Raw genomic sequence first — 15,278 nt, 5'->3', positions numbered from 1 at the left:
ATATCAATTGTTATTCTTAATAACCCTGAAGGGTATATAACCAGAGATGCAAGCAAGAGAAAGGGTGAGTGGAACTTCCAGGGCCAGAGTGAAAGACTGGTGAAAGCCACAGTCTTACCAGCTTTTGACAGTATGCCCCTTTATGTCTTTACGTGGAACAACATCTTTGTTGCATTAAGATATATTGGTAAAAAAACAAGGCCACAAGATAATTCTTACTGCTACTATTTGTTGTTAAAGTAGTTTAGCTAAAGACAGAAAGCGAGGCGCCACCTAAATAGTTACATGCTGAATTATCATTATGGTGTTACAATTTTTACTTTTGATTAGCCTGCTAGCCACTGTTTTTGCCATATCTTGTTTGTTCTTCTAGTTACTGCTATGCATATTTTATGCATTTGTATTGGACTTTGATCTTGTTATTTTAAATACAAATTATAAAGATATATCCTTAGTGCTTATTCTTGAGTGTCTGTTCATGATGAAAGAGTGTTTGAAACTTACTAACAACAGATACTACTGGGAGTCTCAAGGAATGATCACTACCCAGAATACACCTTCTCAATTTAATGTACAGAATGTTTGAAGGGTTATAGTCCTCCAGGTTCTCTGTCTCAGAATTGGTACATTGACTATTTCCTTGTAACTAAAAGGTCTAGGGAGGCCCCAGCTTAGGCTGTATTCTGGATAAATCCTGAAAACCTATCCACACAAGAAGCATCACTGTAGAGATTCTTCAAAATCAAAACATCGATCCACCTCCTGGGTAGGTCCTCACCGCACTGTTACCTTAGTCGAGTGGCCAGACCTTCCTCAGAACCAGACTTGGTGGAGGTCCACCTGACCGCTGAACTGATTCCAGTTCCAATTCCTCCCTCAATGGAACCAGTGTTTCCAGTGCCCACGACAGTAATAACTTTAATGCACGTCATGCTGGCACTGTTTTGTAGCGACCCAGTTCCCTCTGGTGTGCCTTTTGGTCCTGTGGAACCTGCAGGGTTCCAGACTTGAAAACTGCCAGCAGGCTCTTCTTCGGCACCAGGTGACCCGCCCCGCCGCACCCTCTCAAGCCTCTGCCTACTCCAACTCGTACAATTGCATGTGAGAAAGAAAGTATCACACCGCTTGACAACTTCACAAGCCATCACAATGGAGCAGTGCTTGCAAATCCTAGAAATGGGTTATGTTGTCCCTCTTCAGGAGATTCCCTTTTTCATTCCTTCCGCTCTCTCAACCCTGTCTGACGTGCATGTTCGTATTCGACAGGAAGATCTGGTTCTACAGAAGAAAAAGATCATGGAGGTACTGAAAGAACAGATTTGAAAGGGATATTGCACCTGCTATTTTCTTGTGCCCAAGAAGGAACCTGGTATTCATCCCATTCTCAGCTTCAGGGTCTTGGAAACATTTCTCTGTAAGGAGAAATTCAAGATGTTTTCCAGTGCACGGGTCCGGTTGATTCTGGAAGTAGGAGAATGGAGTACCTCGATTTGCCAGATGCATTTGTTCACGTTCCAATCCTGAAGTTGCACAGGAGGTGACTGTGCTTTGGGTTAGGGTTTGCTCATTACCAGGGAGCAGTCCTCCTGTTTGGATTGACATGGACACTTTGTTTTTAAAAAGGTGATGGTTGCGCCACACCATTGCAGGACGAGGATATGAGTGTTCCCATTCCTCAGCAGGTGGCTGCTAAAGGCAGACTCACAGCAGCGGGTGTTGGACCATCTGAATGCCTTGGTGGCCCGGCCATTCAACTTTGGATGCTCTATCAATTTACCCAAATCTCACCTAGTGCCTAGGAGTGCCTTCCTTTAATCAGTCCAGTGTGATACAAAACAGTGCTCAAGGTCTTCCCACCACCCCAGAGGATTAGGGAAATTCATGAAATTATTCTGATGCTTCAGGACGGATCTCTTCTCCTGGCCCTGGAAAGGCCTTTACTTGCTGGACCTTCTGGCTTCTTCCATCATTCTGGTCACTCGCTCTTCCTGGCACATGGGCATCCTTCACTGGTGTCTCAGTCTTGAATGGTTTCAGCATTGGGGCACTCCAGTTGACAATGTATAGATCTCCTAAGATAGAACAATAGATCTTGGTGGTCGGTAAGCGAGAATCTCAGTTGTGAGAGACCCTTCTGCACTCCACCAGCAGTGACCATGGTGGAGATGTAACCCACCTTTCTAGGGTTGGGTGCACATCTCTAGGATCAGGAAATCTGAGGACTCTTGTCTCCAGTTGAGTAGAGGTACAATATCAATCTGCTCGAGCTGCGAGCAATATGATTTGATGCTGATGGTGTCCCTGCCCTCCACATTCTTATTGATAAGACTGTGATTTCCTATGTCAATAAGTAGGGCGACGTAGGTTGGGGTCTTATGTGTTAAGAAACACTGAGGTTGTGGACCTGGTTACAGGCTCACATAATCTGGCAAGTTGCTAACCATTTGGCAGGCTGCCTGAATATGAGGGTCAGCGGCCAGAATCTGCGTCATTTTGCCATCTGCATTTGGAGGTGGTACAGTCGTTCTTTGCCTTCTGAGCATCCCTTTGGTGGATCTCTTTGCCACTCGCAAGAATGCCCATGGCCTTTTGTTGTTCGGCCTCCAGGTTTGTTGCGGGAAATCTAGAGGATGCGCCCCCACTGAGCTGAGACTTTACCTGGTAGAAGTATCCATCAGAAGAACAAGTTAATTACCTTCAGGGCAGAGCTTTCTAGCGGATGGTCTGTCCACCTGCATATTCCTCACTGATCCCGCCCACCTCCCTGGTCTGATTAGTCGTTTAAGGCATTATGGTAATAAGGTTCCAATTTCGGTTTTGTTACAGCGCATAACTGTTTCTCGGTGAAGTTGGCCTTGTCTTCACCTCTTATGGTGTGGAAAAACGGGCAAGGAACTGACTTTGAGGTGCAGTCTTTGTGGATGTGGTAATGTAATGTTCCGGGTGGAACGTCTAGACCAAGCCAAGCACTACTTACTAGCGCAGAAGAGCTGCAATAATTTCTCCGAATCCTGCCTAGTGGATGTGGAGATTTAAGGTAAGAAATCTGCTAGTAGATAAGAGTAGGCAGATAATAACGAAGGTAAGTAACTTGTTCAACATGGCGCAGTTTATCGAGTAAGATGGCTCACATAGTTTAGCGCTCTCTGTTGCTATCTGTGATCTGCAACCCACGAATCTGAATCCTAGTGAGCCTTTCACATTTCTGAGTTTGTAACATTTACTCCCATTAAAGTGGATGCTAGTAATGATTCCCATTATTAGAATGAGAAAAACCTTTGACATTAAGTGCTATTCGATTAATATATTATTGTGTGTATGTGTGTGTATATGTATGTGTATGTATATATATATATATATATATTCACTGAAAAAACCATAGGTTTCAGACATGTTATAGTTAGCGGAAATTTTACTGATAAAAAACCAATGAAATTCCCCCGTTATAGTTAGTGCAGGCAACTATAACTCACGCGACCGCAATCCTCTGCTGATGCTAATACTGTATTTAGACACTTATTTGCCCATGTCTTCTTCCATAAATTTTTAGCTATACATATATTAGAAATATTTTTTTTTCATAAAGACACATATGTCATCAGCAGAAGATTGCGGTCGCGTGAGTTATAGTTGCCTGCACTAACTATAACGGGGGAATTTCATTGGTTTTTTATCAGTAAAATTTCCGCTAACTATAACATGTCTGAAACCTATGGTTTTTTCAGTGAATTTGCAAGGTTTTTTAAATGCTAATTCTAACTATAACGTGTGTGAAACCTATGGTTTTTTCAGTGAATTTGTACGGTTTTTTAAATGCTAAGTTACTTTACGCCATTCGTGGCGTGCACGCCCACTTAACGCAGTTCGTTCCGTGCGCGCACGGTGCGCTTCGCGCACCGTGCGCGCACGGTGAGCACGCGGTGCGCTTCGCGCACCGCGCGCCCACTTTACGCAGTTAGTGCCGTACACGCAAGGTGGGCACGCAGTGCGCTACGCGCACCGCGTGCCCACGTTACGCACCGTGCGCACATGGAGGACATATTATGCGCTTCCTTGTGATAGGTAATCTGTTAAATTTAATGTGTAAGTGATGACAATAATATGCCATGCACAGAGTTTTTTTTTTTTTATTAAAATTTTTAGCGTAAGCGCACCGTACGCGTACGGTAAGCATAATCGGCGAAATTTTCAAAAAATAAAAATTTACCGTTTTTGGCCTTTGAGGACTCAACTAACATGGCTATGTGCATGGGCGCTGTCTAAACAGCCCCTTTATATGTTTTTTGCCTTTATTTACAGCCCCCCCCTCAGAGTGCGAGAGAGAAAATGGCGGCCGCCGCTTCCTGGTTTCGACCGATTCGAATGTTTACTTAGATGTAACAGCCAATCAGAATCGCGCTCGCGCACGCCACCGTACGCGTACGGTAAGCTTACGGTAAGCGTACCGTAAGCTGGCTCAGATATATATATTGATTTAAAGGCTATTTTCTCAGAATCTACTGAACAGATTTACACCAAACCTACAAAAGGCACTTCCTTGACCTGAGGACTACCTCTCTGCCAAATTTCTAGTAATTCTGTTCAGCCGTTCGGGCTGTAGCCCTGTCTAAAGGTCCTATGGAAAAATGCATGGGAAAAACGTGTTTTGGGACCCCCCTTTTATCTCAGCCCCCGCTTGACGAATCCCCCCGAGACTTTCAGGGTAGGAGCGGAGCGTAGCGCCCCACCTATTTTGAGAAATTCGCGAGGATTCGTCGACCGGCGCCAAAGTTATTCAAAATAGAATGTTGCGGATTTCCTATGGAAAAGGGGTCCTAACTATAACTACCTACTGGCGACCGCCAGTAGGTAATATATATATATATATATATATATATCCTTGCTTCAGCTACACTGGATGTGCTTTAGCCAGCAGCTTTAAAGACTTGAAGTGCGAGGCAATGTTAAAATCTAGTCTTATATCTTAATTGACATCCAGATCAGTGGAACCACAAGATGGGACTTCCTTTTCAGTTCTATTTTTAAATGATTTCACTTTACCTCCCACTTACTTGCTTCAAACATCTACATATGGTGTATTCACAATACTCTGATTTGTGTAACTTTGTTTTTATTTTGTTTTTTAAAGGAGCTATCTTTGGAGCTCTACAAGACATCCTGGGCAGCCGCTCAATTTCAAAGGAATATTATAGTCAGACCGGTCGTATTCCTGACTGGTGCTGCATCAGAAACTCAAATGTGGAACTTATGTTTGATGTTGGTAAAACACCACCGCCTATGATGAAAAGAGCTTTTTCAACAGAAAAATAGCTGAAGTGGCAGTGAGCTGGGATCTCATGAATTTGAATCCTGTAAATGGAGTACGTCAACAAAGTTACCCCTCGTACATGTGTAAAGCCATACATTTGTGTGTCCATCTTCAGATACTGCTACACACAAGAGTTGAGCGCCCACTTAAAAGTGATATTTATCTGTAGGTATTTATTGACAGTTTGTAAATGGAAATCTTGTTGCAGTTTGAAAAGCACCCACTGTTGCCATTGTTTTGAACTGAATAAAAAATAGAAGGCACTTGCTTGTCCTGGAAAACTGACCTTACGGATATCTGTTTAGTCATGACACATCAGTCTTGCATGCTCAGCCTGTGGTTCCACTGAGAAGAGGGAAAGGCTTTTTGTACAATTTTTTTTTATTTTCTTTTTTAGTGCTGGTCTGTCTTCCTGATTAAATGTACTTGTTTGTCGTGGCTCAAAAAGCACACAATAAACAGTGCGTTGTCATGGTCTTTACCTGTTTTCTCATAAGTGAACGTCTACACACAAAAAAACATTTGGCACTACCACTAAAGATTTGTATTAAACTTCTGGCAAATTCCAAGTGGCTGAGAAGACTGAATAAAGTTTTTCTTAACAATATACGTGGTGGTGATCCTTTGTAAAATCTTGCTTTGTAGAGCTACTTTTTATACAAAGCTTGACACTTTAAATTATACAGTTTTCATATTTTTCAGTTTTTATTAGATATTCAGAGTAGCAGGATGAAGTTGAGCTGAGCGCAACAAGGTGCATGTTGAATGGTGGTCCAAAGTCATTTATTTCTACTCTTGTATTCGGACAATACTCTTTAACCAAACATTAACATATCTATGATACGTAACGTATGTCATAACTAACACCAACCCAATCTATGCTATACTGAATAGCAGAAGGCCATTGTGCACTTCACGGTAATTCTCATTGCCTTTTTATGCTAGGTTTTAATACAAAAGTGCTCCTCTCAAGGTTTGTTTGGTTTATGGTGTCACTTGTTCTTTCTGTTCTGAAAACGTGTATTACTGTATTCTAGCAAAGTACTGCTTTGATGTTCAGTGTGTAATTATCTATTAAGCACATATTTTGTTACGTGTTATTGCAAATGATTGTTTCTTTTGCAACTGCAGCTAAATTTCAGCACAAATTAAATAAAATATACCTATTCTTGTAACATGGCCCAAATAATAAAACCATTGCACTGCTGCGCCTTTTTAGGCATAGCCGCACAGTCCATTAGCATCGGCATGATGTGTCCTCTGTAATATATTCCAATCCAAAAGTCTACTTGAAGCAGGCCTCTGCCGAATGGTGAGGAGGTCAGAGGTCGTACAGCAGTGGAGAAACATGCCCTACCGATTGTTACTTTATATGTACTATCAAAGATGCGGCGGACATATTGTGTTGTATTTTATGTAATGTAACTGGCATTTATATAGCGCACTGTTACTCCGGGGAATGTCCTGGCGCTATGCATCCGAGGTGTGAACATAACTGAGGGACCTCCTTCATAGTTTTGGTTAAAAAGCCAAATTTGAATTTTTTCTGGAACTGGGGGGTGGCTGAAATGTTCCATAACTCCAAAAGGAGTTTGTTCCATGATGCAGGTCTAAAAAACGAACCATGGCTGACTCTTAAGAATACTAGAGTTTTCTCTTGCACCACAGAAGAAAATGTCCCCAGAGCTGTCTGTTTTCTGCTAATAAAGAACACTCACATAAAAGTAAATCTAGTCTGTTGGTTTGTTCTGTGAATGATGCTTGTTTTCTATAGCTACTTTACCCTTCATGAAATGAATGTATGTCAGAGGTTTAGTGCTCTGAAAGAAAACCGAATTCAAACATTGTGAGACAGTCGCCACAACGGTGAACACAACATGTAAAATATGTGCTAAAGAATGTAAACCATGGGATGCGGAAGGGGGGGGTGGTCTGAGATTTCCCCACAATCACCACAGTGTATCCAACTAAAAAGGATAGTGTGAAGACAAAAGGGCACTGGCAGGAGCAATGATAGGTGCAAGCTGCAGGGGCATCTTGAGGGTGGCCCTGGTACTTATTTTCTTTTTACAAATTAAGCACTGCAGCACAGGTGTTTCTTTACATTTTAATGAAACGTTTGCTACAAGCAGTGTGTTTGTGTTGTGCAATCAGGGCTGACAGTAGTGTATGAAGCATAGCAACAGGCAGGTTTGGTCTGAAGGTTTATTTTGTTTGTGGATAAGTTGATGGTGGTGAACTGGTTTGAGTAGATCGGATAGTCCTGCCTCAGCTGCTGTATCAGAGCTAGAAGGCCTAGGGTGAGGTTATGTGCTATTCCTGGTTACATGATTGAATCTTCTTCTTGAGACAGATGGGCTGGGGGTGACTGCATGTGACACACGGATCTGATGGTAGCTGCACAGCTATGTAGAGGGCTTCGTAAAACAGGTGCCCAAGTGCTGTGAAGAAGCACTTGACTCTTTAGTTCAGTGATACCTCTGGCGTTAGCGGTCAAAGAGTCCTAATGACCGTCTAGTTAGCATCAGTCGAAGCCATCATGCAGGTTTTCAGGGGTTACCCCATCAGTGGATTAGGATGCTGAATGGAGGTACGAATGAAATGAATGATGTTGGGAGGTAAGACCTATTGGAAGGATGGGTTGTATGGGCAGGTCTGTGGATAATGAGGTGAGCTTGGGTTGATGACTGGATTAAGTGATGAATTGAATGGTGGGTGGAACACAAATAGCATATGCATGTTTTTACTTCAACACAAATTAATCAAAAGTTTAGAAAAAGAAGGCATGGGGATATGTTAGATTTATTTTGGTAACAGCGTGCATATTTGGATTATATATAGGTGATTTTCTTTAACCAGTAATGATGATATGTACTCCTCCGCACCCCATGAAGGACCATTATGTGCCCAATGACAAGCGCCCCCTAACCAAGCAACCCTCTTCACAGTTTTTACAATTCTGTTTACCTAAAGCAGTAAAGAGCTACGTTTATACCTTTGATAATCACAGCCTCATATTTTTCAGCAAAACAATAGACACGTGCCATGCCATGCAAAGACGGACTTAAAGATACACTGCTCACATCTCAATTTAGGCCATCAACTCAAGTAAACAGCTACCAATTAAACAATCCAATCTGAACTACTCACAGCTAACAACAGCAAAGACTCAGGGAATGATAGAGGGCCTCTGAAAAGACCGACAAATTGCATTTTTGGTTGCAGCGACTTTTCCACATATTGGAATTCTTGCACGAGTAGCCAGAGATCTTGGAGTGCGACACATGAAAGGAAATCAAATAGTTCTCCTATTGGGAGGGGTGGGGGCCTGCCAGGCTGCAGAGCTTACTCTACCCGTTTGCCCAATTGTGAGTGAACTGATTTTGAAGGGTTTGAATTCTGGTCATGGCTGACTTACTTGTGCTACTTGGACCCAAGTAATGGAAACCCATGTGCTTTACGGAGCAGTTACATATATTTAAAATGTTAATGTAAGTACTATATTTTCAAAATGATCGAATATGTATTTTTATGATCAGTAATTCATGCTGAACACAAACATTTGTTATTATGAACTGTTCAGACATTGCTCATATTTTGTATTTAAAATGTATGCTCAACATTTTGTTTTTGCAGACACGAGGCATCAATCGGTTCATGCCAGTGGCTTGGCAGTGGAACAAATTCAGCTTAGGCTAAACTAATTGTTAGGGGCAACTCCTGACAGAAGCATTTGGAGTCATATTGGAAAGAGCAAACGGGTATCGGTAAAGGGGAAGCAGATTTCAGACTCTCCGCTGGAAAAAGGGGGAGTTGATGGAGCAAAACAGGCAAGATGGTGCTCGACCTTCACTGCGCTCTGCTGAGCTCCCATCTACAGCCTGCCTCCAAAATCAGCCTCAGGCTGTGGAGACAACGGCCAACAACAGTGAATCGATGGGGCATGCTGTGGCGTTGGCCCTAGCTGGTTCGGGCCATAACGGGGGTTATAGAGGGTATACAGCCTCCAGGCCTGTGTGAATTGGAGAGGTCGGTCTCCTTTACCCCGTACCCCTTTTTTGCAGCCTTAGTAAGGGGGACGAAGGACAACACAGGCGGAGGTTCTGATTGGAGTGTGGAGTGAGTATAAAGCCCAGAGCAATGCCCCAACGCTGTGGGCCGCCACCCTTGCCGCAGGGAGAACACGCGAAGTCTGGAGCGAAGGGCTGCCCACTTATGGTAGGACTCGTCCCCCAAGCCCGAAAAGGTTTGTGCCTGAGAGAGAGGCACCAGGTGAAGGTTGTAGTGAGCACTCCCCTCTGTGGAGTGCGTGGGAGCACCCCTGGACTGTGCAGGCCCGAGACCAGCCGTGTCTTCCCTCCCTTCCTACTAATTGGAGAGTTGTCACTAAGGTGGAAAGGAAATCAGTGAAAGGAATTTTGGAAATAACAACATGTTAGTACATATGCGTCTCTGGCTCTGCAATACAAGGTGCTCGCTGAAGTGGAGCAGGAGGTTCTTGACACACAGGACTAATGGGGACTTTAATGGTGTTATCTGGACTGCTGACATGACAGATCCTGCATGAGACAATAGTGGGAGGGAGGAGAGATACGATTAAAACAATTAGCAAACAGGTACAGCCTGATTGACATGTGGAGACAGGCCCACATTACACCCACTCTTCTGAGGTACACCAGAACTACTCCAGATTGACTACATTCTGATTCCAGAGGTGGAACTTCTGTGTAAGACTATAAGGCCAGAGGGATCTCGGACCACACTGCCTTGATGTGCATAGAGTTTGGATTTCTTTAGGGAGAAGGGAATTTTGAGACTTGGCTCATGTGACCTTCAAGAAGGGAAAATCGCAGCACCACTGGGGGAGGTCGCAAAACTATACTTTGAGGAGAACACAGGAAAATAGAAAGGGCAGAGAATCTGTGAGAGGGATAAAAATCAATGATTCGGGGGCAGGCAGTAGAACGTGCACATTAGAAGAACCCAACTTTGGAAAAGGGTGAAGAAAATGGAGAATTAAATAGGGAAGCGCTAAACCAGCCATGCTCCAGATCCCAAAGGCAGCTGGACTGCATGAGGACAGAATGCAAAGCCTTAGTTACCAACCAGGCAAAAAAGTGATTTATGAAGCAGGTAATTAAGCAATAAGCTGTTAGTCTGGCTTAGCAGAAAGGAATAAAAAAGGTGGATGGAGATGGATAAAATGGAAGGGAGTAAGGAAAGATGGGGAAATTGCCTAGGAGATCTGGACGCTCAGGAAGTGGTGCAGCGGATCATTACCCAAAAATTAACAGTTGATATGGGGGGCAGATCTAGACAGCCCTATTGGGATAGACAAAGTCGAGGACCTGGTAAAGCATTTACCGATGGGCAAGCCCCCAGCCTACCGGGCAAACTGTATAAGAAACTTGCTTCTCTACTAGGGACATCCCATCCTTTCAGATTTCCATTTAGTCTGCCATCTTTTCCATCCATCCATCCCAGATTTCCATTTACTCTGCCATCCTTTCATCCACCCATCTGCACATCCTTTCACCCACTCATCCAGCCACATAACATAAAGTGTATTTGTAAAGTGCACGTTCACCACTACAGGTATTTTGGCGCTGAATAACAGATGTTTGTTGTTACCCAACTCAATGGTACTCATTTTATCAACCTCAGATGTATGAAAGGCTGAGTGGCCCCGCCAGGATTTGAACCTGTGACCATGAGGTCGAACACAGGCCCCTGCAGTAGACGCATTAGTCCACTGAGCCACCAGACCCGGCCACCCATCATCTCACTCACTTATCCACAGATCATTTCACCCACTCAAATATCCATCCTATAACACATCTATCCTTTCACATACTCATCAGTCCTTTCACACACCCACCCGTCTATCCTTTCACACACCGATCCTTTCACCCACATACCATCCTGTCACCCACTCATCCAGTCATCCTTTCATCCAGCCATACATTTCACCCACCCACTCATCCATCCATCTTTTCACCCTTTTATGCATCCACTCTTCATCTTTCTCTCTCTTTTCTAGCAACCCACTTTTCCTTCTTTCTTTTAGTTAATTATGAACTTTTATCTGCCAAGTTTCAGATCAGAAGCCCATAAAAAAAACCACCACCACTGTAGCTGCTGAAGGAAGGGGTTCACTACACCCGTGCTTATAACCGAAAGTGCTTCCTCAGGCGCTGCTGAATTCAGGCATTCAAAAATCATCATACATGTATTCTTATTATTCATCTTTGCGCTCTCACATCCATTCATCCCCCTACTGACTCATTCTTTCATTCATCCACTTACCCATTGCCAATAAAAGAGAGACAAATTTAACAAGCATATGTAAGTTTGGAAGATAGAATATAAGAGTGAAAGTATAAATAAAGAAACCAGACTACCACTTAAACTTGGTGGGCATATGTTTGCAATTCAAATATAAAATTAAACATAGCAGCAGACGCCTGGCTTGCAACATGTTTGTTTCTTGGAACAGTAAAAAAAAATGATACACAAGACCATTCCAAGATGAACACTCCGTAAAGAACATTCTGCTGCCATCTTCAAGTGTTAAGTTGTATATTGTATCACTGTTCTACTGCTCCAAGGAGCTAACATAATGCTTCTAAACACGGTGCTCATCTTGGAAAGGTAAAATATTGACACACCTTGGACAATACCATTTCAATATGGCCCCCCAGTTTAGAAATAGTCGCTGCGTGCTCTGAAAAAAACAAAAAGGGGAAAGAAATACAAAGGAAAAATTGGAACGAAACTACCGGCCACCAGCTCAGAGACTGAAGCACACTCCTTTTCAGGCAGACGTGCACATGTGAATAGGAAAAATGCTGTTGCTCAAAGAACACAAGCCAAAAGAAAAAATTGGCTAACCTAGTGCCCTAGGTGGTGTGCTGTTATGAGGGGAAGCTATGAGGGACTGGTACTCTAACAGATGGAAGAGGGCTGACCCTGGAGGACAACTACACATGCCAAAGCCTTCTAAAGAGTGTCTAGCTAGGATTATCAAAGTTCAAATCTTTTACCCAGTATTTATCTAAGAGAGAAACCCATAGCAAAATCCTTGCTCACTAAAGTAATCTGTGATATTCCATGTAACAAACTGCTCATCTACTGGTTTTAGCATAGCATAATATCAATCCACCCTTAAAATACTTTGCAGTAATTTATCATAGTAAACAGAACCGACCTATGACATCACTTTTCCAAATGAACCAATCAGACCTATACCCTTTAGTATGGGAGCTTTGCTGGAGCAGAGTTTTCTGTTGAAAATTCATCGGGTTTTGAAGCTTCAGTTGTCTAAACGTGGTAAAAATAAAATTACTAATTTTTAATCATTAATTATTTGTTTCGTGTAAATGTTTTTTTATTAATCAACATGTATGTATTAACAAGAGAAAAACCGACACGAGGGAACGCTTATGTGTTGCTATTGACAATGTGCATGTTTTATTAAATAAACGTTGCTGAGTGCTGTTTATTTTTAAGCACGAAACGCTTTTGAATTAAAGCTTTTCTTGTGTTGCTAAAGCTAGATAATTGCATACACATAAGGGTATTAGTGGGGTTAACACTGTTTAATCACTATGCTGTGGTAACGTTGTTTTGTCTCTTTTAATTAAGATGGTCTATTGTGGCCTATTGTGGCCTACTAAAAGATGGCTGACTTTTGAAGCCTGGTTTCGAGTGAGAATTTGTGATGGAAAAGGCCTTGCTGAATATGGACGCGAGTCATCTGTCCACAGTCCTTGCCTGGTTAAAACTTTCCGTGAGGACAGCAGCAGATCTGGGCATGTTTCCAGATGCATTGGGACAGCAGCCTTGGCAGCCTTGGAAAACAAAGGAGCTTTAAAGAAAGACTCTAAACTGTGAGCTCACCAGAGGAAATGTGTGGAAGTTGAGAAGAAACATTTTAAGATTTAGTTCCTGTTCTGTCTTTTTATTTTTGTGACTTTTTCTGAGCGGAGATTTTTCAAAATGTAGCGATGCTACATCCTTTCCTTCTCGCTCTGCTCAGCGGTTCGGCGGATGAAGAGATGTTAAATGTTTCTTTCCTTTGTTTGAATTATTATAAATATACTAGACTAGAGAGGGTTCCATTCCATTGCGTTTTGCTTTCTTCCCAAACCTGCGTTGGTGAGGATCGATGCTGAGAGGACGGTGACTTGGGAGATTTCTACTGAGAGACTTGTCCTGATGACCCATTCTGACATTTAGCTAGAATAGGTAATTATGAGAAAATGTTTTATTCTGATTAATTTCTTTTGACTAATTTTAGATAAAGAATCATAATTTTAAATATGGTGTTGGTGATTATTTCTTGTCAATTATTGAGTACTCTATTTGATTATTGATGTATAGATTGTTTAGATTATGACAATTGCAATAGCTAGGTCTTATCGACCTCGGTGTAGGAGTGGGGTTTAGGAGTTTAGGAGTTTTCTTTCCACAGGTTCAATGCTGGTAGAGTATTTGAGTGTATGTTAGTGAAATGGGCCCTAGTGTATGGTGAGTGTATGTGCGTGTAACTGTGAAATTACTCTATCCATGGAAGTAGGGAGATTTTGTACACCCCAATCTGCATCAAGTTCCTGGTAGCAGAGTGATGATGGTTATTGATGATTGTCTTGATCTGATTAGATTGCTTGTACATTAGCTTATTGATTATTGATTGATGTTGGTATATGTACTAATACTATATGTTGGAGTCGTCATGTTGAGTTATATGTAGTGCTTCTGGAACTTGGGAGCTAGTAGCAGTTCCGTAGTAGGGCAGAGGGAAGTATATGCTGCTCTCGGGAAAGACGGGATTGTTGGTCCTGTACGTATGCAGGAAAATTCACATTGTCTGGGTTCGGAATCAGTGACATTGTTATATGTTACTATTAGAGATATTTCTGGTATATAAGGAGTGCGTATGGTAGTGAAGGTTATCTATGAAACTCTGGTTTTAAGTCCCAGGGATCCGTAAGGTTCGCCGTTAAAGCTTATCGCGGGAGAAGTAATAGGTATTCTCTGAGCTTGTTTGAGAAACTTTGGTGTGTGTTATAATTCTGTAGTGGAGCAGATTGTTCGCTGTTCTCGGGAAAAGCAGGATTCTGTGTGTATGTACTATATTTTCTTGTATGAATGTGCGTGAATGTTTATGCATTTAGTTGATTGTAAGACTCTTTGGACAAGTCCTAGAGGAAACAGTTAATGAATGTATGTTAGAAGGGCAGAGTAGAGGGATGTGCTACTGTGTCAACGAGAGGTTTCTTGTGAAATAGATTTTCTTTACTATTCTTTGGTTAGCGAAGCAGACAATGGAGATGTTTATATGTTGTAACTAATAGATTTTGTAGAAATTTGACACGAAGTCTACTGAGAAATTTTGTAAAGGAGGGGTAGACGACTGACAGGAGACAGGAGCGAGAAACTGCAGCGACTGCTGACGTCAAACAGACCGCGCTCTCATTGGATATTAGATCAGAATAGTGCTCGCGCTGAGATTGGTGCGTTGGTGTGAGCCGCGCAAGGATTGGTGGAGCTATTTTAGTGACGTAACGTTCCAGGATTGGTGCGTTAGTGTGAGTCGCGCTGTTATTGGTTGAAAAATCATATTGTGTAGTTGTATTACGGAAGGGATTCGAAAGTTTTGGTAAGCGTTAAAAATGTATTACCAAGAGGAGAAAAAGAAAAAATCTTTGTTCAGAAAGATTAAAAATTGGTTCGACAAGGATAAAGATGTTAAAACGAGAGAGGGTGAATTGTTACCTCCATCGAAAACGCCTGCATCCTTCATGGCTGCGAGATATGGGTATCATACCTGTATATGGTTGGAGAATTGGGTTAGGTATACCAAAGAAGATGGAGTTTTAGCATTTCCAGAACATGGTTCGTTTAATCTGGCCGTGTTGAAAAATTTACGGGAAAAGATGTTATGTCTTGACCCAAGACCAAGGCCGAC

At 42.3% G+C, this 15,278-nt stretch overlaps 1 protein-coding gene across 2 annotated transcripts in view; it reads left to right on the top strand.

Moving 5' to 3' along the window:
• Positions 1-7,037, top strand: part of ACTR10 (actin related protein 10) — a 165,729-nt gene extending 158,692 nt beyond the window's left edge. For both annotated transcript variants that reach the window (XM_085626131.1, XM_085626130.1), the window contains one exon: positions 5,129-7,037. In XM_085626131.1, coding sequence (XP_085482257.1) covers positions 5,129-5,281 — 153 coding nt within the window. In that variant the 3' untranslated portion in view covers positions 5,282-7,037. The remainder of the gene's footprint in view (positions 1-5,128) is intronic.
• The last annotated feature ends 8,241 nt before the right edge of the window (positions 7,038-15,278 follow it).

The sequence above is a fragment of the Triturus cristatus genome, chromosome 9, assembly GCF_964204655.1.
Source record: "Triturus cristatus chromosome 9, aTriCri1.1, whole genome shotgun sequence".
NCBI classification, from domain to species: Eukaryota; Metazoa; Chordata; class Amphibia; order Caudata; family Salamandridae; genus Triturus; species Triturus cristatus.
This window is presented reverse-complemented; position numbering and strand designations above follow the sequence as displayed.